This window comes from Eucalyptus grandis, chromosome 10 (genome assembly GCF_016545825.1).
Source record: "Eucalyptus grandis isolate ANBG69807.140 chromosome 10, ASM1654582v1, whole genome shotgun sequence".
Taxonomy (NCBI): Eukaryota; Viridiplantae; Streptophyta; class Magnoliopsida; order Myrtales; family Myrtaceae; genus Eucalyptus; species Eucalyptus grandis.
In genome coordinates, this window is record NC_052621.1 from 25,560,824 (window position 1) to 25,587,008 (window position 26,185).

Here is a 26,185-nt window from a genome sequence, read left to right on the forward strand (position 1 = left end):
TTCGACGCGTAGTTGTCTTCAAGCGGCGTATGCACGGATTGAAGCGTCCTCATAGATCTCTCTCCTCTTGTTTGCATGTATAGAGGGTTTTTGGGGGAGGATTCCATCGATCCTTCGATTGAATGCACGTTGGGGAGGAGGAGGAGGAGTAAGACGAGACCCAACGAAGATGCAACAGCCTCCGCAGATGATCCCCGTGTTGCCCTCGTTTCCCCCGACCAAGCTCTGAATGTATTCTTGCAAGAGAGAGGCTCTTGGATGCTCTTAAGTTTATGGTAAGTTTCATTTTCTTTTCCCTATATTTGTTATTGTATGATTTTTCTTCCATTGTGGGATGAGGCCATGGACACAGCCTCATCAATGTAAAAGAGTTACAAATCTGAGATCTCTGCTCTGTGCCAAGAAAAAAATTCTCAACCATATCCGCCTAACTAATTTCTGTTCTTTCTTACATCTCGCTCTGCTCTAGTATAACAGGCTCTGTTGATGCTTTTTACCTCAACGGTGAGAACCTTAAATTCTTCTGGGTCAAAGCCTATCTCGTCGAGTCATCGAAGTTGAGTTGTTCTTCTACTACCAAACGTTCTTAATATTATGCTTTCTCTTTCAATAATGCTATAGAAAAGCTGACCAATCTTGGCGATAACATTAAAGCTTGATGTAGCGAGTCCAAGTCTGATGCAGATGTAGATGAATTAGTGTATTGCCTTCTTTTGGTGGCATTCCAGTGATTCTTGGTCGAGTTTTGGGTCCTGTTGGGGAGTCTCTTCGCTATTTCGAACCATTTATTACCAATCTCCGTGTGTGCTTGAATTAGTATCTTATCCTCCTCCTCAGTCCATGTCTCTTTCTGCGGAATTCATGGATATATGCCTATATCTGTAGACTAACATATTTCTGTCATAATTATGATCAGGTATATATTATGGTAAGCCGTAATGTGTGATTTCTAAATAGAACTTTACAATGATTAGCTGAGTAAAAACTGAAGATTTGTTGCTCTCGCCATGTATATGTACACGTCCTTCATGTGGTGTCAGCCATGTGTGGTTTTTCGATTCTTCATCAGCTTTCTTCTTTTCTGTCATTCTTTTATATGATGATGGGTCCTATAATAGTATGAATAATCAGTAAGATCGTATGTCTTCTCACTTTAACATTTCAAGAATTGGTGGATATTTCAGCAACTATACTCATTTGCATGATTAATACATAAGTTAAATCATATTTCTTTGAAGATGATATATTTCTCACTTTAAACTTGATAACATTACAGATATCTACAAAGGGAAATTGATTAAGCTAGACATCCACATTGACACGGACAAAGTAAGGTAATACATTCTTACAATCATCTGCTGTCCCCTATTTTTCTGGCTTCTAGTATTGTTGTTCTTGTATTTCATATGAATTTGTGTTTCATGATTATTATGTTCCAATATAGATGGATAACAAAATTCAAGCAGTGGTAACGGGTGTAGCTACAACGGTTATGACAGTTATCACATTAGTTATGGATGATTATGATCATTCGGAGAATCGCATACCGAGAGAGCCTCATGTGAATCGAGATTATGAGAGAGAGTTATATATGAATCGTGTGTTATATAGTGGTGATACTTATTGTGTAGATCAAATACGGATGATGCCAAATGCTTTTTTAAACCTTTGTAAGATACTTGGTGCAAGTAACTTGTTGTGTTCTACTGTAAATGTTTCTATTATGGAGCAAGTTATGATATTTTGTCATATCATTGGACATAATGTGAGGTTTAGAGTCATTGGGGGAAGATTTCATAGATCAATAGACACCGTTCATAGATATTTCAAAATCATCCTGCAAGCGATTTTGAAATTATACAAGCATGTGGTGAAAGAACCAGGCAATTCCACTCCTCCTGAGATAAGTAACAGTCGAAGGTTTTATCCATATTTTAAGGTATGGAATTTGAAAAAACAAGTCTATAAATTGCTTGAGAAGTTTCATTAGTATTTGGTTGGTAACTATATTGATTATTTTAGGATTGTGTTGGAGCAATAGATGAAACTCATGTACGTGCATCAGTTCCTCTTGAAATATATTAGCCGCTGTTACATTTGACTTGAGATTTTCTTATGTATTAGCTGGTTGGGAAGGCACATCTCATGATTCACGTATTTTGTTTGATGCACTTTCAAGGCCGAATGGATTGAACATTCCTAGAGGTAAGAAAATTGAATCTACACACATTATGTGAATTGAGATTAGTAACTTGATAATAAACTTATTTATAACTTGTAGGAAAATATTATCTTGCTGATGCTGGTTATGGAATCCAAAATGGCATCATCTCTCCCTATCATGGTGTTAGATACCAATTGAAGGAGTTTAGTGATCGCCCTCCTGAAAACGAGAAGGAACTATTCAATTTGCGGCATTCATCTCTAAGAACTACTATTGAGAGAGCATTTGGAGTTCTAAAGAAGCGTTTTTGAGTATTGGGTTCAGAACCTTTTTGGTCATCTAGAACACAAGTCGATGTTGTCTTAGCTTGTTGTATCATTCACAATTTTATTATGAAAGCTGATCCCAATGACTCTATCATGGAAGAGATGAATAGAGAAATGGAATCTCAAAGAGAAAATCCAAGAATCCAACTTTCTCAAAGGGAGGAAAGGGAGGAATATAGGATATGGGCATCAAAGAGTGATAGGATTGCACATGCAATTTGGATTAGTTATCAAAATATTAGAAGAAGCCAATAGTTTTACTTTTATTTCTTTTGAGTGCTTTATTTTGAACATGTGCTTTTCATTTCTTTAATGATAATCATCTCTAAATATTTATTATGTGTCCATCTTCGTCATATTTTTTCTTATTCTAATGTTTAAAGCTGTTACGTAGTTATCATGATGAGTAAAAGTAAGGCAAACGATGAGAAGGTCAAGCAATTTAGATGGTCGAAGCCTATGGAACGTGTTTTACTTGAAATTCTCTACGATGAAGCTAGTAAAGGAAACAAGCCTTCAAGTACATTCAAACCCTCTTCAATTACTCGAGTTGTCAATACAATAAATGAGAAGTTTAGTGTTTGTTGTGAGCCGACCATGTTGAGAACCATTTGAAGACAATCAAAAGCAATTGGAAGACGATTCAAACTGTGCGTGGCAAGAGTGGATTCAGTTGGGATGACAAGTTGAAAATGGTCATAGCTGGGAAAAATGAATTTGATCAATATGTGTCGGTAATTTTTCTCATCACTTGCTCAATACATTCTTTTAGCCAATGTTTCACATAAGCAGTTTTATGTGTCTTTATATATTTACTCAGCATATAAGGGATAATTTCCTAACCATCTTAGTCAAGATTTTTAAACTTTAATGCGTTTGCTAACATGCTGGACTGAAAAAAAAAGAAAAAAAAAAAAAAAAAAAGATTATTAACTTGTTAGTCACCCCTGTTTCACTGAAGCCATAGGTTATAGTGTTGGTGTTGTTTCTGGTTTTGTTACAAGTGTAATGCATAATTTAATATTAACTGTCATACTAGCAATTTATATGTCTAAAAATTTTCTCAATGTCTTTTGTTGCTGCGATTTTGATTGTTGGGTATATCTGGAATGCGACTAGGGTTGGTAAAGTTTGCTTCTTTTCTCTTTATCTTCTGCAATTTAGGTGGTGAGAGACTAAGAAGGCACCATGTCTTCTGCAATTTAGGTGTTCACAAATGAGGTGCTAATTCTGACATTGATAGGCGTTTTCGAAACCTCGTGCTTTAGATCTTATTGATCTTGCATCTCTTGCAAAGATGGATTGACAATGCAATTTCTATTTAGGCGTAATTGTGAAGGGAAAATGACTAAAAGAACAAACAAATGAAGGGCTTCAAACGTGTTTTTGTCATAGCTTGAAGCCTAAGTGTTGTCTGCTTAATAGCTTCTTTTTCATATCTAACCGTGGAACTAATAATTGAATGAATATTGTGCATTTACAGGTCCACCCTTCTCATGGAAAGTATTTGAATAAAATGATTGACATGTATGATGAGATGGCTGTGGTGGTTGGGAGAGATATAGCCACCGGAAGCTTTGCTAAGCAGTTCGGGGACATCGATGCAACGGAAGTTGACTCCTCACCTGTCGACTTAAGTGATGACTTCGATGACTTCGATGAGTTGATGAATGGCTTGAAAACATGTTCCTCTACTATGCATTTAAAAAAGAGGTCTCACAAAAGGCGAAAAGGTTCCAACAATGATGACAAGTATGTTGCACTTTCAACACAACTTGGAGAGATGGCCTCGGCAATTAAGTCATTGGCTCATACGGATGTGGATCACTCTCAAGTCTATTACTCTCAACTCTACAATGAGGTGATGAAAGTGGATGGATACGATGAAATTACTCTTGGATCAGTTTTTGACCATCTAATTGAAAATGAAAAAATTGGAAAAGCATTCATGGTGAAGAGTGCGACTCTTCGCAAAGTATGGGTTGATAAATTTCTAAGCAAAGGAGATCATCATTAGTGATATACTTGTCTTTGGGTGTATGGTTGGTGATCGTGATTGTGATGGTGATCGAGAACTGATTTTTGATGCTCTGTTGACTACATCAACAAGCATTTTTGGCTAGACAACCTATTGCAAAGTAGATGAAGAGATAGGTGTGTAGACATATTATGGCTGCCAAAATTCCACTGATGTGTAATTTTATGCAAGGTGCTCGATAGAAGTGTCAAGGTAACGAGAGGTAACACAAGATTTTTGATAGCTTGATCTGATGAGTTTGCTGGTTAAAAGAGTATGAACTGAATGAGTTGCTTAAAGCAAGGGTGCTTTTGCCTTTATGAAATCCATAGGTCAATTGGGTAGTTATTATTGTCTTTTGGATTCAGACATTTAACACCTGTAGTCAAATAGCAGTGTTTTGTAATTGACCCTCTGCTTGCCTAATTTATCTATGATGCTCTTATGGATTCATATGGAGAATTCGCCACTATTTACTTGCTAATATTTGATGATTACCAGGATGGGTTCCACAAATATTGTGGAAGATTTTGGAACTACTTTTTAGCATGGGTAAGAAACGGATAGTGGCAAGAAGACCAAGAAACGACTATCCATGAGAACCAAACCCACCCCCAACTAACCCAAGTCCCCAAAAAGAAAAAAAAAAAAATTATCAGTGGGCTCCGGGTGTGTACAAGCCCAGTAAATCTCGAGTGCTGAATCACATGAGTTCCCACAGCTCTAGTCAGAAGAGAAACAAGATCCGGTTTGTGTCGACGGGGCATTGACATTATCTATGAGCAATGGGAACCGCCGCCCCTTAACGTGAGTATTATTGATAAATGTATTGTAATATATCGTTCAATTTCATATAAAAATTTTCGGTCGAATGAAAAAAAATAATTTGTAGAGACAAACTTTCCGATTTGCTTTGAATCTATGATTTCGACCCCTAGTTTTGATTGGCACAAAGAACCCTACTTTGCAAGAGTGAAACACCATTCCAACTTTCCGATTTGCTCAAACTCTACAAATTACCTCAAATCTGAGTAGGGGTGTGCAACGGAAACCGCCCGAAGGGAACCGGCCGGACCAGACCGGACCGGTCGGTTTGAGCGGTTCTAGAGGGTCTCGGTCCGGTCTTAGGTTCCTATTTTTGGAACCGGTGACAGTTGGTCCAGGTTCCGGTTTGGGGGTTAGAATCGAACCGACCGGACCGGACCGACCATTTATATATATATATATTAGTTTCTAAACTAATTTACAATACCCATTACCATATTTATTTTTCTTCAAAGGTAACACTTTTTTGCGTTTCTTTACCCTCAACAGTAAGAGTCACATCAGTTTTTCAATTTTACAATTCTTGTTTTTCTTTTCCCTCTTGCAACCGAAACAGCTAAACCCTCTCTTTATTTTTTTTAGTTTCTGCTCTCATATACAGTAACCATCACATCAACCTCCCTTTCCCCAAATTTTACAACCTAATTCACTTCAGCGGCAATTCTCACCGTCTATCTCGACTCTTTCCCTCTCAATCTCAAAACCGTAACCCTACCCCTTGCTCGCTCGACGCCTTACCCGACGCCCCCAACACCTCACCTCACGCCCCACTCACACCAACACTCGGCTCTCTTCCTCCGAGTGCCTCGGACGCTCAGCTCTCTTCCTCCTCGAAGTGCCTTGCTGCAACATCTCGCCTCACACCATCCGATTCCAGCCGAAGGAGGAGGAAGGAGTCAATCAACTTCTGGAAGCTGTTGAAGGCCTCGACGTCGAGGACGCGCTGCCGTTCGGTACATGGCTATGAACCCGCCCGGGTCGACCCGGCGTAGATCGCGCCGGTCCCGTCGACCACCTATGCTTTCGCCTCTAGCGCCTTGTGCTCCCAATACATTTGGTCCAAATCACCGCCGAACTTCGCATAGAGGGCGAAGAAGTCAGTCCCCATGTGCATCGAGTAGAGTTTGTTCGACGACGTCAGCGACATGGCGGCCGTGAAGTTCTGGTTCTCTATGAGGGTGTCCATCGGAAAGTCGAAGCTCTGCCACACAATGACAGGGGTCTCGCCGTCGCCGTCACTCTGCTTCTAGACTTGAAGTCGCTCCCCCGTAGTAGTAGCCTCGCCTCATGCCTAGCTTCGATCAAGGTTCTTAAGCCTTAACGTCGACCCCTTCCCCTCTCACGACCTTGCCTTCGGCCTTGCTCGACGCTTAAACGCCTTTCCATCGTCAAAATTGGTACATTTTCTCTTTCTCCACAAGTTGTGAAAATTTTAATTGCCAATTGATTGATTGATTCAAGGGAAATCCTATGATGGTCAGGAATGAGTTTGGTTCAGAAGCACTGAGGTTTATGTTATCATGTCTGATCTCTCTGATTTGTTGATGCGAATTGCAGATGGTATTTTGATTCAAGGATTTTGATTGGAATCGCTTATATGCTTTGACTAGTTATGAATTGGTGGAAGTCTTCAATGTTCCTTTTTCAAGTGAGTTTGTATTGGAGGAGTTGTAGTTTTGGAGTGTTCATTCAACACTTTTTCATTAGCATTCTCTATTCGACTGGTTTAAGCATATGAAATTCTGTTTTTGGTTTATCTATGGTCCATTTTGGAGGAAAAAGTATCACTTTGGTTGCTCGAAATCTGCTCTAGCTCGAATTGCAACTTAATAACTGCTTAATTTTTTAGTATCTATTTTGGTAGGTATAGCTATATGATAAATATGGACATGACATTAAGAAGTAAGGCTGCAATAATATCTTTAGTATCCCTATTGCTGTAAATGAATATGATGGTTTGATGGCTCTGTTTTGTTTGATTCAGGCGATCTATTTATATGTCAATGGAAGTGGATCAATCAAATGATGATATGAATCCTATGATGGACTCACTAGAACATAAAGATGAAGAAATTGAAAACCTTGAAGTGGCATCCAACACAAACAAGGTATCTAATGCTTGTCTTCCTAGTTCTAGTAAACGAACATCAACAGTCTGGCTTCATTTTCATAAGGGCAAAACCGAGAAGGAGAAAACTATGGTGATTTGCAATTATTGTGGGGCCAAGTATACGTACTCTGTTGATAATGATACTTCCGCTATGTTGAAGCACTTGAAAAGGTGCAATAAATATCCTCGCAACAGAGATAAGAAGCAAAAAAATTTCACCCCATGTAGAGAACAAGGGATAACAATGGGGCATACTAGTACTGATGGTAGTGCAACTGTCTTATCAACATGGGAATTTGATCAAAATCGTTGTAGACAAATGCTTATTCGAATGATCATAACGGATGAACTACCTTTTTTGATGGTTGAGCGTGTTGGATTCCGATATTTTATTGATCAGTTACAACCTCTCTTTCATCACATCTCACGATTTACAGTGGCTAGAGATTGCATGAAGTTATATCTTTGTGAGAAAAAAAGTTTGAAGACTTACTTTGGCAAGCTTAAGTCTAGGATTGCACTCACGACTGATACATGGACTTCCATCCAGAATTTGAATTATTTATGTCTCACCGCACATTTTATTGATGACGACTGGAAATTGCACAAACGAATAATCAATTTTGTGGTGATGCCTAGTCATAAGGGCAAGGATATCGGGAAAATGATTGAGAAATGCATCTATGAATGGGGAATAGAGAAAAAAAGTGTCCACAATCACCGTGGATAATGCTAGTTCTAATGATGTTGCCATTAGTTTTTAAAAGAAAAATTATCAAGAGATAGGCTATTGATTTTGGAAGGTAATGTTTTACACATGAGGTGCACGGCTCATATTTTAAACTTGATTGTGAAGGATGGATTGACCGAGGTACGTGATTCTATTATACGTATTCGAAACATGATTAAGTATGTGAGAAGTTCTCCCATGAGAGCTAAAACATTTCAATGTTGCATTGAAAGTGCGAGGATCACTTATAAGGGTTCGGTTTGTCTTGATGTCACAACTAGGTGGAACTCTACTTATCTCATGTTGGATACTGCTTTAAAATTCAGAAAAGCTTTTGAAATGATGGAAGAAGATGATCCTTCTTTCTTAAGTGAGCTTGACTATGACACTCCTACACGTGAAGATTGGGAATATGCTAGAATTCTTTCAGTATTTTTGAAGAAGTTTTATGATGCCACCAACAAGATGTCCGGGACTCGGATCTTAGTTTGAAAGTTATGGGTGCAAAGATGAAGGAGAAGTTTGATAAATACTATGGGAGTTTTGAAAAAGTGAATATGATGGTGTTGATCGCGGTGATATTGGATCCAAGAAGAAAGATGAGCTATGTGCGGTATTGTTATAAATTAATCTATGATGATAGTGTGAAAGTTGATGAAATGTATGATAAGGTGAGAATTGCCCTAGAAAGATTGTTTCATTTTTATGAAAAATCTTATCTTAATTCTTGTGATAGAAATTTGGGTATTAATATTGATAGTAGTTGGGATCCTGATAACCATGAGGAGGGTAAGAAGGATGATCTTGATTTGGTTGAGGATTTCAATTCAGACAAGGCATTTGATATCTTTCTTCGCAAGGAGAAAAAGGTGTCAGCAGGTAAGCTATTTGAGCTCGATAAGTATCTTAAAGCCGAACGTGAAGAAAGTCGTGATCTTGACCTATTGATGTGGTGGAAAACTACTGGCCAAAAGTTTGAAATCCTTTCTTTAATGGCTCAAAATATTTTATCTATTCCTATAATAACCGTTGCTTCGGAGTCGACTTTTAGTACATCCGGTCGTGTGTGCTTGATGGCTTTCGAAGTTCTTTAACTCCTACAGTGGTGGAAGCTTTGATTTGTACTCAAGATTGGTTAAGAAATGCTACTATGCCGATTAATGTTGAAGAGTGCATTGAGAATGCGGAAAGATTTGAATGGGGTAAGTCATCAATGTATCTTTTTATCTTGTAATTATTTTGTATTTCTAATCAGTGAATGGTCTATTTAATATTTTGTTTTGTTAGATATGAATGATGTTCATTCGGAGCTTACCAGTAAATAGAGTTCGCAAGTTCAAGTGGAAGAAATATACGTGGTGAGATTTTTCATTCATTATTTGAGTCAATTAAAAGTAATTCTACTTTAAAACTAATGTTGAGTTATCATATATACTTATTGCAGGACTATTAGCAAGTTTTGGGCTCTCGGATTTGATCATATTTTTCTTGCTTGAACAAAAAATCTATTCCCCTCGGGCCATGCAACATTGAGTGATTCGGCGAGATGTATGGAGTTTGGTAGTTTAATGTTGAATGTCTTTCTCTTGTGCTAATTTTGGAATTTGATTTTTTTTTTTATTCCATGGAGGGTTTGTTCTAGATTAGTTATGACCACTAATGGATGGTATTGAACAATGGCCAAACTATGTGTTGAATTTTTGTTGAGTTCGGATTCTGTTTTTCTTTTGTTTTTAATTTTTGTTTCCACAAAGTGGACGTTTATTTTAATAAGGTGTCACTTTGTTGGTCACAAAGTGAATAAGAAAACTTGACCGGATCATAATCTCGTGCATTACTTTACTAGTAATTACTATTTTTTTTTTTTTTGTTAAATGAAATGAAAACAAGTGATGGTTCATTGGAACCGGACCGGACTGGTTGGTCGGGTCCGATTCTTGGTTCCAAGACAGCCGATCCGGTCCACGATCCAGAAAAATGGGAACCGGTCCTCCCGGTCCGGTTCCCGATTCTTGGTTGGAACCGGACCGGACCGGGAACCGATCACCCCTAAATCTGAGGACATAATAGTTTAATTTACAAACGGTTTGAAGTAAAATCCTATTCATCGAATCTACAAACTCGATGTAGGGGCTGAATCCTTTTATCTAAAATGGCAATAGATGCGAAAGACTTATAACAAACCATGTTAAACTATTCCCAAGCATAATGGTTAGAAAATATTTTCTTTACCGAACACCGGAAAACATTTTCCGAAACATTTTCAAGTTTTAGCCGAACACCGGAAAATATTTTCCGAAACATTTTCAAGTTTTAACCGAACACCGGAAAATATTGTCATTTTCCTGGAAAATGACTTCCAATAAAATATTTTCCGGAATTGGCCAATTTTCCGCGAAACGAACGGAGCCTAAATATCCATATGATTCTCAAAAAATCATGAAATCAGGACATGAGATAGACAAGAAAATAAGATAACAATTTCGTGAAGAACACATGCCCAATAGAGTTCCACACAAGAAGATATAATCCACACAAATACAGCATGCAATTTCGGATAGAAACAGATTGTGCAGTTTTTGAAATAATTCGATTAAAATACCCGAATGACCTCCGAAAATTATGAAATTTTACCAGGTTATAGTTAAGATACTAAATTATATTTTTCATTAATAAATATAGGCTAGATTCGTCCTAGATAAGTTTCTATAGACGTACGAAGCTCCTGGTTCTCGCACCGAAACGTCCAGTATAGCTATCTCCGAAATATCGAGTTTTCACCTACTCATTCTTCTTCGTTTCCTCTGAAATTTGGATATATTTTGCTTCAAGAGGTCCCCTACAACTTTCATTAAGGGATCTAAGCGAAATTTCCAAAGAATAGTCTCCATATGGGTCTAAGAAGTCTCGGGTGTCCAGTACCGTGTTTCCAGATCTACCGTCTTCAAGAATAAGTCGATTCACTAGGCTACACTTGCTCATTTTACTTAAAATTTGAGTATGTTAGTATTTAGGATGTTCTATACAAGTTTCATGAAGAAGTCAAAGAGAAATTCTCGGTAAAAAGCAACATGCAACCCACAAAACTACCAAAAGGTCAGCAAAGCAGTTCCAGATCTAGTATCTTCGTAGGAAGAGGGTGTTTCCCCTTAAATCTCAACCATTTTGTCCCAAATTTTATTATGTTGTAGTTTAAGATGTTGGCTACAACTTTCATGAAGGAATCAAATTCAAAATCCAACTCGAAACATGCATGCAAGACTCCACAAGTTTCTGGGTCGAGCGGTACACACGAAATCAGCAAGCATCTTCAAGAGCAAACCACATTTGCTTCGATTTCTTGCCTCTAAACATCCAAGATTTTCAACCACACATGCAAGAGTAGAAATTGATCATAACTTGCCTCCAAAATCGAGCAAACAACGGCACACGGACGGCGGCGAACGAGCGGATGGACGGCGACGGACGAGCGGACCTCCTCCCTTGCTCGGCTTCTCCCTCTCTCTCTCTCGGCTCCTCACTCTCTCGCAACTCTCTCTTTCTCTCACTCTCTCAAAACCAGCCACTCCCTCTCTCTCTCTCTCTCTTTTTGGTTGAGTATATATATGCATGCATTCTTATTTTGCATGGGGGACACTTGTCCCTAAGAAGGAGACAAGTGTCTCCTTTGTTGAAGACACTTGGAGGCCATGCGGCTCCTTCTCCTCCCCTCCATGTGTCGACATGGGCCGGGCTTATGGCCCACTTTAAGCCCATCTCACTTGGGCCTAAAGCCCAAACTTAAATGGCCCAAGTTTATTTTTAATAACACATCTTAATCCTTATTTTAAATAAATACCTAATTGCATAATAAAAAGGCCAAAAGACTTTGCAACATAGTTTAATAAAATCCAACTTATAAAATTCATGGCCAAATACATAATTTCCTCATCAAATAAAATCCTTGGTCTCACATGGACATAGGATATGTTTCCAACAACAATAATTATCCATTTATATAAATACCGAGATCATTCTTATTCACTTGGCCATAAATCTTGAAATCATAATTCAATAAACTCCTGCTTATAAAACACATGGCCGTGAGTTATTTTTGGGATGCCACAACAATCCCATGAGCTAGTTTGTGAATAAGTCGAATTTCTTATCTAAAAGATCAACCAATCTAAAACCCGAGCTATATGAGACATAATTACTAAACTAAAAATATATTAGATAAATAAAACTAGGCTACATTTAGTATTAAAACAAAAAAAAAACTATCAAGAGCTGGTTTTAAGCTATTTCTATTTTTTTTAATCGAATCTTCTCTTTATTTTTTATTTTTTAATAAAAAAATTGGAAAATGGGACTCGGGCTGGCCTTTGGGCCCTGTCCGAATGTGGACTTCTCTTGGACCTCCGTAGGTTTGGTCCGAATTTATAGGCCCGGTCCGAGTGACTGTTGAACTTGGGCCTCCCAGGTCTGGGCTTAGGAAGAAACAAAAGGACTAGATATACAAATGGGCTTCTTTATTCGAGTCCAATCCGTTCATAACCAAACTCGAGTCCATCTTCACCGAATTGAATTGAACCCACTTTTAGTAAAACCCGACTCAAGCCCCCTTTCTATTTCTTGTTATCATTATTTTCTTTATCCGTTTTTTTGTTATTATTTTATTTCATCCCCTTGGTCCCCTTCAAACCAACCGAGGATGAAAAAACTTCAATCAAGACTTAAAACACCGACGAATTAGGACATGCATATACACACTTCCAAGTCAATCGACACAGCTCATTCATCAGGCCTCCATCATCGGCGGCACTATTCAGCCGTCATTGTAGGCCACCGCCATGAACCGTCAACCACCCCGTCACGCCGGCCATTCAGCATTTAAAACCCAATACGATAGGGACGCGTTGTGAATAAACAAAAGCTATTTCTTTTGCACCAGATGTTAGTGTTTAGTATTTATCTTATATATAAATATAAATGAAATGTATTTTTAATTTCGTAGGTTCTGTTTTTCACGGAAAACGAATGATTTAAAAGGTATTTTTCATAAAAAACGACCACGTGTATCTCTTACGAAAATGAATGAATGTAGATATAAATTTTTTTGATAATAAAAATATTTTCCACTAACTAATTATTTCAAGTTATATAAATGATATCGACAAAAAAAAAAAAAAAGTGATATAAATAATTATTTTTAAAAAATATTATTCAGATTATTCATTTTCATGGGAAAAATGAGCCTTACTTATTGTATTTTCCTCCACGTTCATATCCAATTGAATATGGCTAAAGGAACAAGAAGAAGGAATTTGGAAAAATTGTCAAACCTTATTATACTACAATTGATTCAATCATAAATCTTTTAATCATAAACACTTTGACAAATTGCTAGTTCAATCATAAATAATTTAATTGTGCTAATTTAATCATAAACCTCTTGCAAATTTATCAAACCTTTGAATGAATTACTAATATGGTATTTCTAGCTAATTTAGGCTAAAAATTATTGACATGACAGTTCAACTAGTGTTGATCATTCTAGATGGCGTGACTGCCGTTGACATATGATTATTTGTTAAATTTTTATAAAAAGCTTTTGGATTATTTTTCTTTTTTGTTTCTAGGGGCCAATGCTACAACGAGGGTCACAACCACACGATAGCATTATGACCCTTACTTGCGGCCAACAAAGCCTTCATGGACCTTATCTAAGGGCAAGCGGCCCTTGATAAGTGGTTGCTAGCTCCATCGGCCCTTTGAATAAAAAAATAAAATAAAAAATAAAAATTTCAAAAAAGCTTTATAGAGTTTTTAAAATTTGTCAACATTAATATTAGCCATACTATGTAAAACAACCAATGCTGACTAGACTATCATATCGACAATTTATGCTCAAACTTAGCCAAAGGACTATATTAGTAATTTACTGACAATTCTTAAGATGTTTACAACTCAATTGACATAATCGAAGTTTTTACTATTAATTAGTAAATTATCAAAATATTTAAAATTAAATTAATATAATTAAAATGTTTAAGGTTGAATAAATCGTCATAGAATAGATATAGGACTTTTTGCAAAAAGTTTCCAAAGAAAATTAGAACGTCCATTTGGTTTTCATTTTCCGATTTATTTCATTTCACCCTTCCTTTTCCAGTCACTCTATTTTGCCAAAACAGCAGAAGGAATTCATAACGTCCATATACTTTTATAATTTTCCGTTTCATTTCTTTTCTGTTTTTTATCCATCTCCGCTCACTTCATTACTCGAGTAATTACCGTGCGTGCCGGATACACGCACGCTCCGTGCTCACCTGTATAGCTCCAGCCGTTTAAAAATTGCGGGTCCCGCACGATGCCACTGGATCAACGGTTCCTGTGAAACGAGCGCAAATCTTCGCGCCACAGAAAATCCCACCCTACGACCTGCGTCCCGTTGCTCCACGTGTGACTCGCTCTACGGCGACGGCCCGTCGCTCGCGACTCCTCTTCGCGCCAGCGAGCCTCTGGCGCTCTCTCTCTTCCGTCGTCTCTGCACTTGCCGTCGTCCTCTCGTCGCGGCTTGCTGCAATGTCAGCGTCGCAGCGAGCGAGCCGCGCGCCCCGTGCCCGACCAAAACGCCTCCCTTCCACATCGCGGCGAGGCGACGCGGTTTTAGCCGTTTCCTCTTGCTCTCGCGGTCCCTACACCCGTCGGTCATTCTTCCATTGCTGACGAACGCCCCCGCAGATTTCGCGACGTCCAGGTCGGTTCGTTGGTTTCACTGACTCCGTCTTCGCTCCTCTTGCGCTCGCTTCCCCCTGCATGAGGATGCTCCATAACCTCTCCGCATCGCACCGATCTCTCTCCCCCTGCTCGCTCCGGCTCGCGTCGGTTCGCGGCTCTCCTCCTCCTCTCTCGCTTCTTCCTGTTCGATTCCTCTCGCCTCCGTGCATCTCGCTGCGCGCCTCGGCCGTCTCGAATCCTTCGTCCGCCAGCGCCATGAATGGCTGGGACAGCCGCTCGATGTGAGTCGTGGATCAATCGTCTCGGCCCGCGCCGTGTCTGGTCTTTACGATGCGTCGGGGATTCTGAGCGGGCGCTGCTATCTGACTTGGGCTCTTTTTTTTTTTTTTTTGCCTTTTGGATTCCTTTTCTTGTAGGCTCGAGCGCTGTATTTACGATTATTTGATCAAGAAGCAAATGCACGAGACGCTGGAGATTTTCGAAAGGGAGGCTGCTCTGACTTTTGAGACCGCCCCTCCTGGAGGCAATTTTTTTTTTTTTGAAACGTTTTAAATATTATGGTCTGCACTTCGACTGAAGTCTTTTTCATTATATTCTAGTCGGAGAAAAGGAACTCGGGGCGTCGACTTAGCTTTAGAATTGTAATGTGATCCTGCAGATAGCAAGACATTTGCTTCTGTATGGTCGTAATCGGTCATGTTTTTTTTTTTTTTTTTTTTTTTTTTCTGTTGTTGCTCCTGTCGATGATTGCATAGTGTTTGGTAACTTGGTTCGTAGCGAAGCTATACAAAACAGCAACCTCTAGCTTGGAAACATCGTTAGAATTTGTTGCGAAGTGTGTGTGGAAATCTCGATCTTAGTTTCCCGCTTGCCACCGAATCCATTATTTACTGCTTCATTGATGGAGATCATGAGTGGATTGGTATCGTATATTCCCAGGAATAGATGTCCCGGAGGGTCTTCTGTACGAATGGTGGTTGATATTCTATGAGGCGTTCATGGCAAGCCAGCCAAATAACAGGAGTTTCTCTGGAAGTTCTCCCACAATGGTAATCCTTCATCCCGTTTCTTAGCTTGGTCAGATAATTTGTATCCCTCAAGATATTTTCTTATTTGCACCATCGATTGTCTTGTGAAAATGTCTGCAGATGATGACCTTTCCCCAGGAGACAACTGCTTCTCTGACCAGACAGCCTATGATGAATGAGGAAATGACAAGGGACTCAGCAATTGATACTAATACTGGTATTCTTCTTGAACATCCTTCTGTCATGGGGTTTTTAGTAGAATCAAGCAATGGATATTGCATAATCCTCTCAAAGTTGGTGGTGACAGTTAAATTGTTCAGTAATCATCTGCTCAATTCTGCTTGACTCAATAGATTGCCAATCTAAAAAAATATCGGATAATTTAGATCTATTTATATAATTGACATAATCTCAGGTGCACGAATTATCCAAATTTATCATAATTATATTCTTCAGATTATATGTGGAGGATTCTTTATGCGGTTATCTATTTCCCTGGGAAAAAAAAGGGGAGGAAAGAAAGGTTTGTATCAATAAGTGTCAAAAGGATGATTCCTAAATCTTACAAGAACATACTTCTTGTTGTTAATTTTTCACTTTATAAATGCTAGGATTACAAGTAGTAGTTCTGTGATCTTATTAAGCTTGTATAACTTTTGGAATTTTCTGATTTAAATAATCAAATTCCAGTAAGAAACTTCGGTGTGCATTTGTGCATGCAGGATTGATCTTCGGCGACAATTTTATGTGGTCAAAAGAATGGCCTTCAATGGTAAGCAATATCACCAGATCCCTTTTTGCCAATAATCAGCGCAACCAACTCTTGACCTTTGTATGAACATCTTACCATGATCTTCCTGCAGAAAGCTGATCATCTCCCCCAAAATCTCATGCCTTTGACCTATCAACAGAATCCATCGACCTTTTCCTCAACTTTGAATCCTGTGGTTGTGACTGATGATCTAATCCCACAAGGAGTAAGTTCTTCAGCTCACGAACACTGGGATTAGAAAATAGAAAATTGAATACCGGCCTTTGAAAGTGGTTTTGTAGAAGAAGCAGTTTCTTTAGGCAACTCTGCCTTGGTTCATCACTGGCAGGTGTCTCACATTAATATACTCAATATTTACTCACTAAACGGGGGTAGAGTTTCTAACACTAGCAATAGCGGCTTCAAAATCTCAATAGAACTAGCTTGCTGAAAGTGACATTTCTTCTTGCACCTGTAACATAGCTCTTATGATGGTCCTGAACTGGTTGTCTGTTGACAGGGACCACATCTCATGCCTCCAGGATTGGAGAATCATATCTTAAGTTCTCGGAAAAGTGAAGATCATAAGAAAATCATAGTACTTTCACGATTAGCAGAGGTAACTATCTGTCGTTTGTCTTCACAGGGAGTATTTGTATATGAACAGGCAAACTTTGGGAGGGGACTCATCCAGATAACTTCTCAAATGTCATTGTTCTGGTATTAGCAATACTTTTCCTATCTAGTGGCCTCTCATGCTCTTTAGTTGTCGAGAAAGACATCCACACTAGAACCAGAGAATGACTGATTACATCAAAAAGGATGTGCAAAATGTGGATTATTGTGGATATGTCACGGTCGAGTGGTGTTTATCTTTCTGGTAAAAATCAAATGTGGAGGTTCATTGGTTTACTACCTTTTCCAAGGTGTACATGCAGAGGTTATTCTACATATTCAGAGTCAAACATCATGACCTAAGAAAGCGTCTGTTGATGTGCCTCCAGAGTTGTCTTACTGTTGTTTCCATACTTGTGCTATATTAACTTGAAGGGATTCCAGTTTGGCAATGCACCTCCATTCTTCTCTCCCAATTTAGTTTTCTGAAAAGCTCTACTGTATCGACGATGCACTTTGCCAGTAGACCCTATTTCCTTACATGGCACATGCGCACATTTCATCCTATTTTATTGGACTCCAGAAGTCTATTAACAATCAAGACAAATATGACGAGCATTATTTTATGTGAGAAGGGTCTTTTAGCTTCTTTGCAAGAGCCTTTAACAATTTCTGATGCTTGCATAGAATAGGGGGGCTGTCTTCTTCTTTTGGCAGAGAAGGAAGATACCACATTATTTTATGTGAGATCTTGTGCATTCCTCTGGCATTACTGCTGCCTGGGCATCTGACTTATGGTGAAATGTAATATGACTAAATCTGATCATTTGGATTATTCGAGTTTGATCACGTTACATGTTACTAATCAAGTGCTGATGGTCATTGCACCATCACATACTTAGATAGCTAGAGCAGATGTGGTCATGGTATTTTCTGTAGAAACCATGATTTTGGTGAATTTCACCATTCCTTATGGAGTATTTGAGTTCCTTGCAGTGACATCTTAAATATAGAATGGGGTTACTTCAAAGAATGAGCCAAACTCTTTTAATAATTATTTGGCTTTGTTTCACCAGTACCTCATACTTCTTAGGAATCTCAAATCTATGTGTAGTGACCATCACGAGCTGCTTAAAATGGGAACTAATTAGTGCTGTGGAGAAGGCATTGATTGATTTTTGGTAAATTGTCCTGAAGGTATTTTTTCTTGTGAGCAGAGCAGCAAAAAGAGAAAAGCTTCATCAGAAGGAAACTCCGACATGCCAGGGTTCTTTTTACTACATTCAGAAAATACTGTAGACAATCCTTCTGATATGAGTGCTGAAGCAAATTCTTCTGATGTTAATGATATAAATGGTGAAGCAAATATTTCTTCTAGCGCCTCAAAAAAATGTTCTTCAGCTTCGGATGCATCCAAAGGTACATTCTATTCCAGGCCGCCAAAGGAAAGAGTTGTAGTTGGAAGCAACTGCTCTTGGTATACTCGCGTGCACGGGCATGCAAGTCAATGTGTCTATAGATAAACCTCCTGTTGTGCATTAGTTGATTCCCCCTTCTTTGTTCTCTTCTCTTCATTGTGACGTAGTTTTTCTAACATGTATATCGTTTTTAGTAACTAGTTTCCTTAAATGGAATATGTCGATAGCAGTAAAAATTTCGCGTGAGTTGTTGCTGATATGAATATGCTCTTTCTCAGTCACCCTCCTCTATCTATTTAGCTTGGGGGATTGGTATCTTATGCACATGATAAATGAGTCGTTTTTGTAACAAGTGCTAAAGCAGTTATATTTTGACTAATTCTAGCATAACAAATCCATAGGGCAGTCTAACATATAAGCTCATGCTCAAGTTTCACCTTTCTTATAGGAACTTACCAATTCTTGCAGTAACATGCATCTGCAGCAACATATTATTGTGTGCTTTAGGTTTGATTTTGGCAATCTGGTTGCAGATATTGTAAGTCCTTGAATCAAGATGGAACCAGTAGGACATACATTCAAGTTCATGGCTGGTTAATATTTTCCTCATATGCTGAAAGAGTTGCTTATGCTGCCATCTGAAGTTTGTGAAGTTACTCAAGCAGTGCTTGGTTTATCTTATATAATATAGACATGTTTTGTTTTTTGCTTATATGCACAGTGGCTTTTTCTGGAGGTTGTCCTTTAATTTGCTTTAATTTGTGATGTGATGACAAAAATTAGGTAAAGCAAATCAGTAATTGGATATAATTAAATCTCACTTCTTTCTGCCACTTAAGAAGGAAAAAAGAATTGACAGGAGGAGAGGCAGTGGTAGGATTAAATGCTAATTCTGACTACTTCTGCACTTCCTTTAAAAGTTGGCAGTGATGGGGATTCCAGGAAGTTGGAATGACCCTTTTATCTCCAAGCTAGAACTTTCATTTTGTGCTTTCTTTCTCTCCAACCAGGAATATTGTGATTGAAGCAGATCACTCTTAAAAGAGTTGCTTCCCTATTCTGGTTGGCTAGCATGTCTGAAGTTACAGAACTTGCTGCTATATCAAGACAATTACTTGAGCTATTCTTTGCTATTTTTGTGGTTTGTGACACTTTTCTTTAAAGCAAATACTGGACAGAAGTACAAAGATCATTGGTTTAGAAACGTCACATGACAACTAATTTTGAAAATTTTTGTAGTTTCTTGGCTAAACCAATGAAGGAAGAAAAGCAAGTAAAATAACGTCAGCTTAGGAAAAATGCAGGAATCCTAATCTATTTTCTTCTATTACTGCCCACCTGATCTTATGCCTTTAATTCTGAAATGTGAACTATGTAGCTTGTTCAATCGCTCTCGATCGGAGCAAGCTTTGCCGAATTTTGAAAGGGAAAGGTGGAGAAGAGCTCAGCAATTGTCTCGTAGATTGTGATTCAAGATTCTAATTTCATTTAAGAGGACATTTGTATGCTTTTGTCTTATTCAAATACCTTAATTAGAAGTGGGGTTCCTCCTAAGAACACTTCATAGTTGAATTCATCTAATTTTTTTATGGAGGGAGGTGGCTCTCTGTATTTATAGTTTCTTGCAATTCAGTCTGGGCCATTGTTGACATGCCAGTGGCATTTCTCTCTCTTTTCATAAAGCTGGTCAATGTTTAATTAGTAGACAAAACTCCGAAGATTGCTAAATGTTCTAGCGAATCAATTGTCTTGTCTTTTATTTTTTTAATAGCAATTTGTCTCGCCATCTGTTAAGAGGTCTGCTTTTGTCCACATCTATGAAACTCCATGAAGGGTAAGGGTTGATATCATCCTGCTTAATTGTTAGTGGGGAGTAGCAATCCAGAACCTTCATGTTTTTGAGTCAGGAGAGCTGATATTGAGGAGGAAATGGACCTAGATGTGAACCAGGAACTTCTTTATTTCTTGTCCATTCTAGGTGTTGTAGTGTTTCGTGCTATCAAAGACGCTCATAATATCTTTGTTGTTCAGTTGATGGATAACTTATGTGGTAATACGCTTGTGGAAAAGGAATCTCCACATAGAATGTGAGTATTCAAAATTTCTGGTCTCCATGTTTTGGTTTTTTGTTGTTTCCTCTTTCTGGAGTCAAGATTGCTTCTATCTACCATACGAAAGTGATGGGACACTCTTGCTAGCTTGCATGCCGTGAAGCTTGCTTCTGGTTTGAAAGCCTGCCTTGTTAATGTAAATAAGTTTAACACATGCTGTACTTGTTTTCTCACCAAGTTGTCAATTATAACTTCCTCAAAATTTTGCTTGTGCTTGGATAGCAGTTACACGAGAGCTACATTACAATTCCGTTGTTCGAAAAAAATATTTTCTGGAAAAAAGGAAGATCTTCTGTAACGTCAGGTTTGACTTGTCTAATTGGCGTAGTGAACTGTTGACACCCAGTTTCCATCTGAAAGTGGCTTTCTTGTTTGGTCATTCCCTCACCACTGATTGGGAATTATAGCTTATACTCTTTTGCTGCCATTTAATTTTAACTAGTTGCTGAATATAAATGATTGAAAAGACTATATCAAAATAAAGATAAGAGAGATGGTATTTGAGAGGGATATTATTTGATCCAGAAAGAGAAGTTTTTATGCATGTGTCCAGAGCATTCTTTCCAACTACAACACTTTTTTGCAGCTTATAAAGAATATACCTTTGGAAGCACTGGAAGCTGAAGAATAATATCCGTTTCAAGTGCTAGAAGAAACACTCGTTTCAGCATTCTGGGCGTTAACATGGAAAAGATCCTCCGTTTACAGAGTTTCCGAATGTAGTACACAGAAACATGGTACACTGGAGCTTCCTTTTGACGAAGAATTTACTTTAAGGTATATTCTCATTTCTCATAATAATAAATATTATAGTATCGTATATTAACTCAACATTTTCTAAACGCATCAGTATTTATTTCTACTTGTTTCATAGCAATCGTTTGTCTATTTTCATTTTTGGGATGTTCTTTGCGTGAAGATGATGAATCTTCAATTTGGCAGGAGCATGGAGTTAGATTTTTTGGTTGGGGCACTAACATTCATGGCTCCTTTGAAGCACTCTTTCCCTTTCCCTCCAATGCCGTGCACTGTGGGAGGTCATTATTGGCAAATATATCAGTCAATTTCTCTCTGGAAAATTGAGTGTATCCAGTAAGTAAAACATTGAAAAATTAGCCACTGCAGTGTTTTAGCTCTTTGAAACTGAATTTTATTATATATATTTGAAAGCGTGGGGGGGGAGGATGGTTTCATGCAGCATAGTTTGCATAATTACCTTATTCGGCCCTGATTTGCCTATTATTGGTAAAAAGTTCATTGATATGTCTTGACACGTGCCCAGCAGAAAATTTTCTTGTGTTTGGAGGGGTCAATCAATACCATAATGCAGAAACTTGTTTCAGGTCCGTGTAACTTGGAGAATGGATTTTCCAGGTTGGAAAGAAAATCCAACCATATGTCCCGTATGTGTCCGATAGGGCTATGCCGTTCGTTAATTGGTATATATTTTGATGTAAAGGTCTATCGTTCACATATAGGAATTTCATAAACAATGTTAGGTTCCATGTGGATAGTACCCTAAAGTGAAAAAAAAAAGCAAACTGTTCTATTGTTGAGGTAGGCAAATTCTTGTGCAGTTACCATTTGATGCTGTGGAAATTTGGTGAATTAAAGTTGGTAAACGAGACGTTTTCTCGGACGGTGGTAGGCAACAGGAGAGTTAAAATGTCTGTCTTAATGGTCTTTTTTATGGTCTACGACTCTCTAATCTGCTCTTGTTAGTGGATTTCAGTTATTGCATTAAAATCAATTTTTTCTGTAAAGAGTTGAAAGTAACGGATTGTCAGGATATATAAAATTGAAATATGGTTGTTCATTGTGCCATAATGACCAATTTCCTTCTGTATGCTGGCTTTGAGAGCTCTCTCTCGAGCCCTCAGGTGTCAGGAGTCTGGAAGTTGGCAAGCAGAGATATAGGGTGCTCCACTTGGCTCTACCGGTTTGATATTAATATAAGACCTGGTATCGTTCTCCAATACACCAGAAATGATCTACCGGAATCACAATTTGTGGATTCACTTGAAGTGTTATGGGAAGAGCCAACGTCACATTCCATTTGTAGTATTTTCTACTAATTATCTGGTCCTCCATACTCTGAGTAATAAGCAACAAGATTAACTCTTCATTTCACTTTTTAAATGATGCATAACATTCAGAAACTTACATTTAAACACTGAAACACCTCGAAGAACATAATTTGCAGTACATTTTCAGAATAGTAAAAGCTCATAAGCAAGTTGAAATAACTGCATAAAGCACTGGGCTTGTTTGAAGTCATAACAACATCGTTGCTCTCTTCTCAATTATCACTTCTTTTTGGTTTATCGGAGTGAAATGTCACCTGAAACAAAAGGCATGATCTGAGTCAGAAATAATGTCAAAAGCTACTGTTGGTATTTATCGAATTTCATGCAGATATGCTCGCCTACACTGTCAGAAGCAGCTGGAATCCACTCATTTGTTGCTGGGTTCCCCTTGCAAGAGGCATGATGTATGGTGGAGGTTTCCGAGTCAAGATTGAAGCCCTCGCCTTTGGTGTTCTCCACTGTTATAAAGCCTGTCCCAGTCTGGCATGTGCTCAGATAGTTAGAAGGTACTCACTGATCATCTCGCACTACCAGTCTACTTCTCAACTAATACCCTAGAGAACCATTAAAAGATATTTGCCAATCTATTAATTTGTGAAAAACCATTAAAAGATATTTGTAGGCTTAGTGAAATATCATTTTGACAAGGTAAAATAAGGGCATAAATTAAAATATTGCAGAGCTTAATTTGATATGTGCTTTGACAAATGTTCATACCCTGTGGTGTTGCTTGTCAACGCAGTTGAGATCCTTGTAATATTCAGTCTCCATGAAGTCCTCCTTCGCTTCGCATGCACTGTAGACAAGTTTCTGTTTTTGGAAGACAGGCAAAATGCGTTTATTTGTTGAAGGAGATCAAACCCAAGGCACAGTTATTAAAAGTAATGGTGCAAATTTGTTGGATGTGCTCTTATGTCCTTATTCTCTATATCTACTAGAAGATAGCATAAATGTAACAGCCTAATCTGTCACTTTATTGCCTTTAATTTGAGCAGACAATGAAGCACGTGACTGTGGTTTTTGGCTTGCGCATAACTATTTCCCTTTCTTTTGAAGCATTCTTTCTTTGTTGGTACTTTTCGGTTAGATCTCAACACTTGATGCAGTTCGAAAAGGCAATCCAAGTGAACCGATTGGAACCATTTTGCTGCTTAGGTACAGTAAGATGAAAGAATTATGTTTTGCTACCTGAAACAAGAAAGAACAAGAGAGAAAATGTATCTCAAATGACCCTTGTACTATGATGCTGTAATTTCCTCGACTGCCTTGTTTCCCTATGCTTTTACCGCAAGTCGTGGTTGCTTACGAAGCCAAAGGGCAATATGATCATTCAAACACAATACAAGTCTACTTTGTATGTTCCACAGTAATAAGTCTGATACAAATGAAGGCAGAGCGAGGAAGAACCGAAACCTGAGGATCATTCTCAAGGCGCTGGAACTGCACGAATTCCGGGATATCGCCATCGGTGGACAGGACGTCGACATAATTGGAGGAGTACTCGCTCCGCTGGGGCTTCGTATGCCGCTTGGGAGCAACACCGTCGAAGTACTCCTTGGTTTTCTCCTCGATCATGGCCTCTTCCTCCTTGGACAAGTGAACGTCGCTCCTGTTAGGCCTCCCGCAGCACTCCATTTCTCTTTCCCCGCTTTGCCCGAAATCTGTGTGTGTATAAGTTCAAGAGAATAGCCTGATCTGGGGGGAATTTAAAGGCCGGCCGTTCATAGAGCAGATATTAGGAATGCAGATATTTCTGCTTTGCCGTTCCAGGTCCAGGATGCAAAGTCGCGTACGTTGGGACCACCGGAGTAGAACTTTTCTACAAAATATCTAGATGCCTGCATCAGGTTTTGGATAAACATCGATAGGTGGCGGTGGGGCTCTTCCGCGGTTAAATCACGTGCTGGTCGACGCATGAGTCGTACGACATTTCGCTGTGGGACTTAATGCTCCAGACCAATTCGCAGAGCTGGATGGCTGATCCGCCATTTATTACGGGCAACCAAAAGCTGTTCGAAAATGATCGGTAACGGGAGTGGTTTCGACCGAGCATTACCGCGGGCCTGGGAGATGCAAGGCCAAATCAAATCATTGACTCCGTCCCGCCGGGAGTCACTTCAAAATCTAGGGGCCATCCGTTCGTCGGTTTCTGGCAGACCTTGTGACTCCTATTCCAAATATTTTTGTTTGGAACCGTTAATCGAACCCCATTTCTTTTCTTTTTTTTTAAATTTCAATTCTTATAATAAAGTAGAAAAGTTGTACCGTTTCACTACCATGTATATATTAGTCAAGTGACCATGTTGCTTCTTCGTGTTAAAGATCATGGTTCTATTCTCGGTGGATGCAAAACTTTTTGTTCCTTTAAAGCTTGTTCAACTGGGAATTGGTGGTTCAGTTCCCAGGTTGAATTGGACTCGATGCTCACCCCTTGTTTGCTCAAACCTAGCACCAAGCCGATTTGAGGCAAGTGAGTAATTGGAGTTTTGTTGTGCGGAGTTTTTCACATGAGCGTGTATTAACCTCGTGGACTTCAGTATTTTGACCTTTCGCGTTCGTGGGTGGATTCCGCAAAGCATCACACTCGTTGCACCGGAGCACCGTTGAGAATATCCTTACTATGAGGCTTAAAGAATCATGGCCAGGCCACAACGCTCCCAAATTGAAACCCCTAAAATGAGTTTCCTGGTGCAATCTGTCAGCCCCTTCTATTGTTTTGAAGGAATGGTGCCTGATTCGTGATGATGTACAAACTATCGTAATTTCCGATTAAAGAGCAGTTTTGTGTTGAATTTTGTAGGGGGTGGTTTTAATATTAAAATAAATTTCCCCTTTTGGCACCAAATAATCACATGCAATGACAATGACTATAGCATAACGATCCTGCGATGCGACCAATCGATATTCGATACCCTCTCCAGCAAGCTTAGGGAGGGTTTTTTTTTTTTTTTCTTCGTGCTTAAATCGAGATAAAATCTGATATTACAGAAGGGTCGCTCCGAAATTCCTAGCGCGCTCGAGGGGGCATTTTGGAAATCAACCTACGCCCTACGTACCGGGCCTCAAAGTCGAAGCCCCACAACTAAGGCCCAAGGCCCAAGGCCCAGAGCAAAAAAAAGGGCAGGCGCAAGGAATCCCTATCTGCAGATGCCCGCAGGCTAACATAGCCCTCGTCGAAATCGTGGCGGGAACGCTTTAGGCCTTAGTCCCGCCAACAAAGAAAACCTCGCGCCCTTTGCAAATTAATTTTTTAAAAGAACTTTTTTAAAAAAATGTCAAT

The 26,185-nt window shown here is 38.9% G+C and overlaps 2 protein-coding genes across 5 annotated transcripts; one reads left to right on the forward strand and one right to left on the reverse strand.

Moving 5' to 3' along the window:
• Nucleotides 1-15,750: 15,750 nt before the first annotated feature.
• Nucleotides 15,751-25,226, forward strand: LOC104422416. Of its 3 annotated transcripts, XM_039303994.1 has the most exons (10): nucleotides 15,751-15,944; nucleotides 16,044-16,140; nucleotides 16,646-16,695; nucleotides 16,787-16,900; nucleotides 17,195-17,293; nucleotides 18,507-18,708; nucleotides 19,241-20,794; nucleotides 21,405-21,595; nucleotides 21,761-21,910; nucleotides 22,678-25,226. In XM_039303994.1, exons 1-7 carry the CDS (start codon nucleotides 15,894-15,896, stop codon nucleotides 19,255-19,257), a joined length of 630 nt encoding a protein of 209 aa, XP_039159928.1. In that variant the 5' UTR covers nucleotides 15,751-15,893; the 3' UTR covers nucleotides 19,258-20,794; nucleotides 21,405-21,595; nucleotides 21,761-21,910; nucleotides 22,678-25,226. The 3 variants fall into 3 exon arrangements, with proteins under 3 accessions (XP_039159928.1, XP_039159926.1, XP_039159927.1); XM_039303992.1 differs by having other exon boundaries at nucleotides 18,507-20,794; XM_039303993.1 differs by lacking the exon at nucleotides 22,678-25,226 and having other exon boundaries at nucleotides 18,507-20,794; nucleotides 21,761-21,982.
• LOC104422417 (hypothetical protein) lies at nucleotides 22,918-24,630 on the reverse strand. Of its 2 annotated transcripts, none has more exons than XM_010034741.3 (4): nucleotides 24,319-24,596; nucleotides 23,623-23,715; nucleotides 23,244-23,385; nucleotides 22,918-23,159 (listed from the first exon to the last, which is right to left on the reverse strand). In XM_010034741.3, exons 1-4 carry the CDS (start codon nucleotides 24,538-24,540, stop codon nucleotides 23,140-23,142), a joined length of 477 nt encoding a protein of 158 aa, XP_010033043.1. In that variant the 5' UTR covers nucleotides 24,541-24,596; the 3' UTR covers nucleotides 22,918-23,139. The 2 variants fall into 2 exon arrangements, with proteins under 2 accessions (XP_010033043.1, XP_010033042.1); XM_010034740.2 differs by having other exon boundaries at nucleotides 22,921-23,159; nucleotides 23,248-23,385; nucleotides 24,319-24,630.
• Nucleotides 25,227-26,185: the final 959 nt, after the last annotated feature.

Bases quoted from the DNA above. Each gene is read 5' to 3' on its own strand.
- LOC104422416 (XM_039303992.1), top strand. From the start codon at position 15,894: ATGGCAAGCCAGCCAAATAACAGGAGTTTCTCTGGAAGTTCTCCCACA. The intron at 15,945-16,043 runs GTAATCCTTCAT...AAATGTCTGCAG, and splicing joins CTGGAAGTTCTCCCACAATG to ATGATGACCTTTCCCCAGGA. The intron at 16,141-16,645 runs GTATTCTTCTTG...TTGTGCATGCAG, and splicing joins AGCAATTGATACTAATACTG to GATTGATCTTCGGCGACAAT.
- LOC104422417 (XM_010034740.2), bottom strand. From the start codon at position 24,540: ATGGAGTGCTGCGGGAGGCCTAACAGGAGCGACGTTCACTTGTCCAAG. The intron at 23,716-24,318 runs GTTTCGGTTCTT...TTCCAAAAACAG, and splicing joins GCCTTGAGAATGATCCTCAG to AAACTTGTCTACAGTGCATG. The intron at 23,160-23,247 runs GTAGGCGAGCAT...CTTTTGTTTCAG, and splicing joins TTCCAGCTGCTTCTGACAGT to GTGACATTTCACTCCGATAA.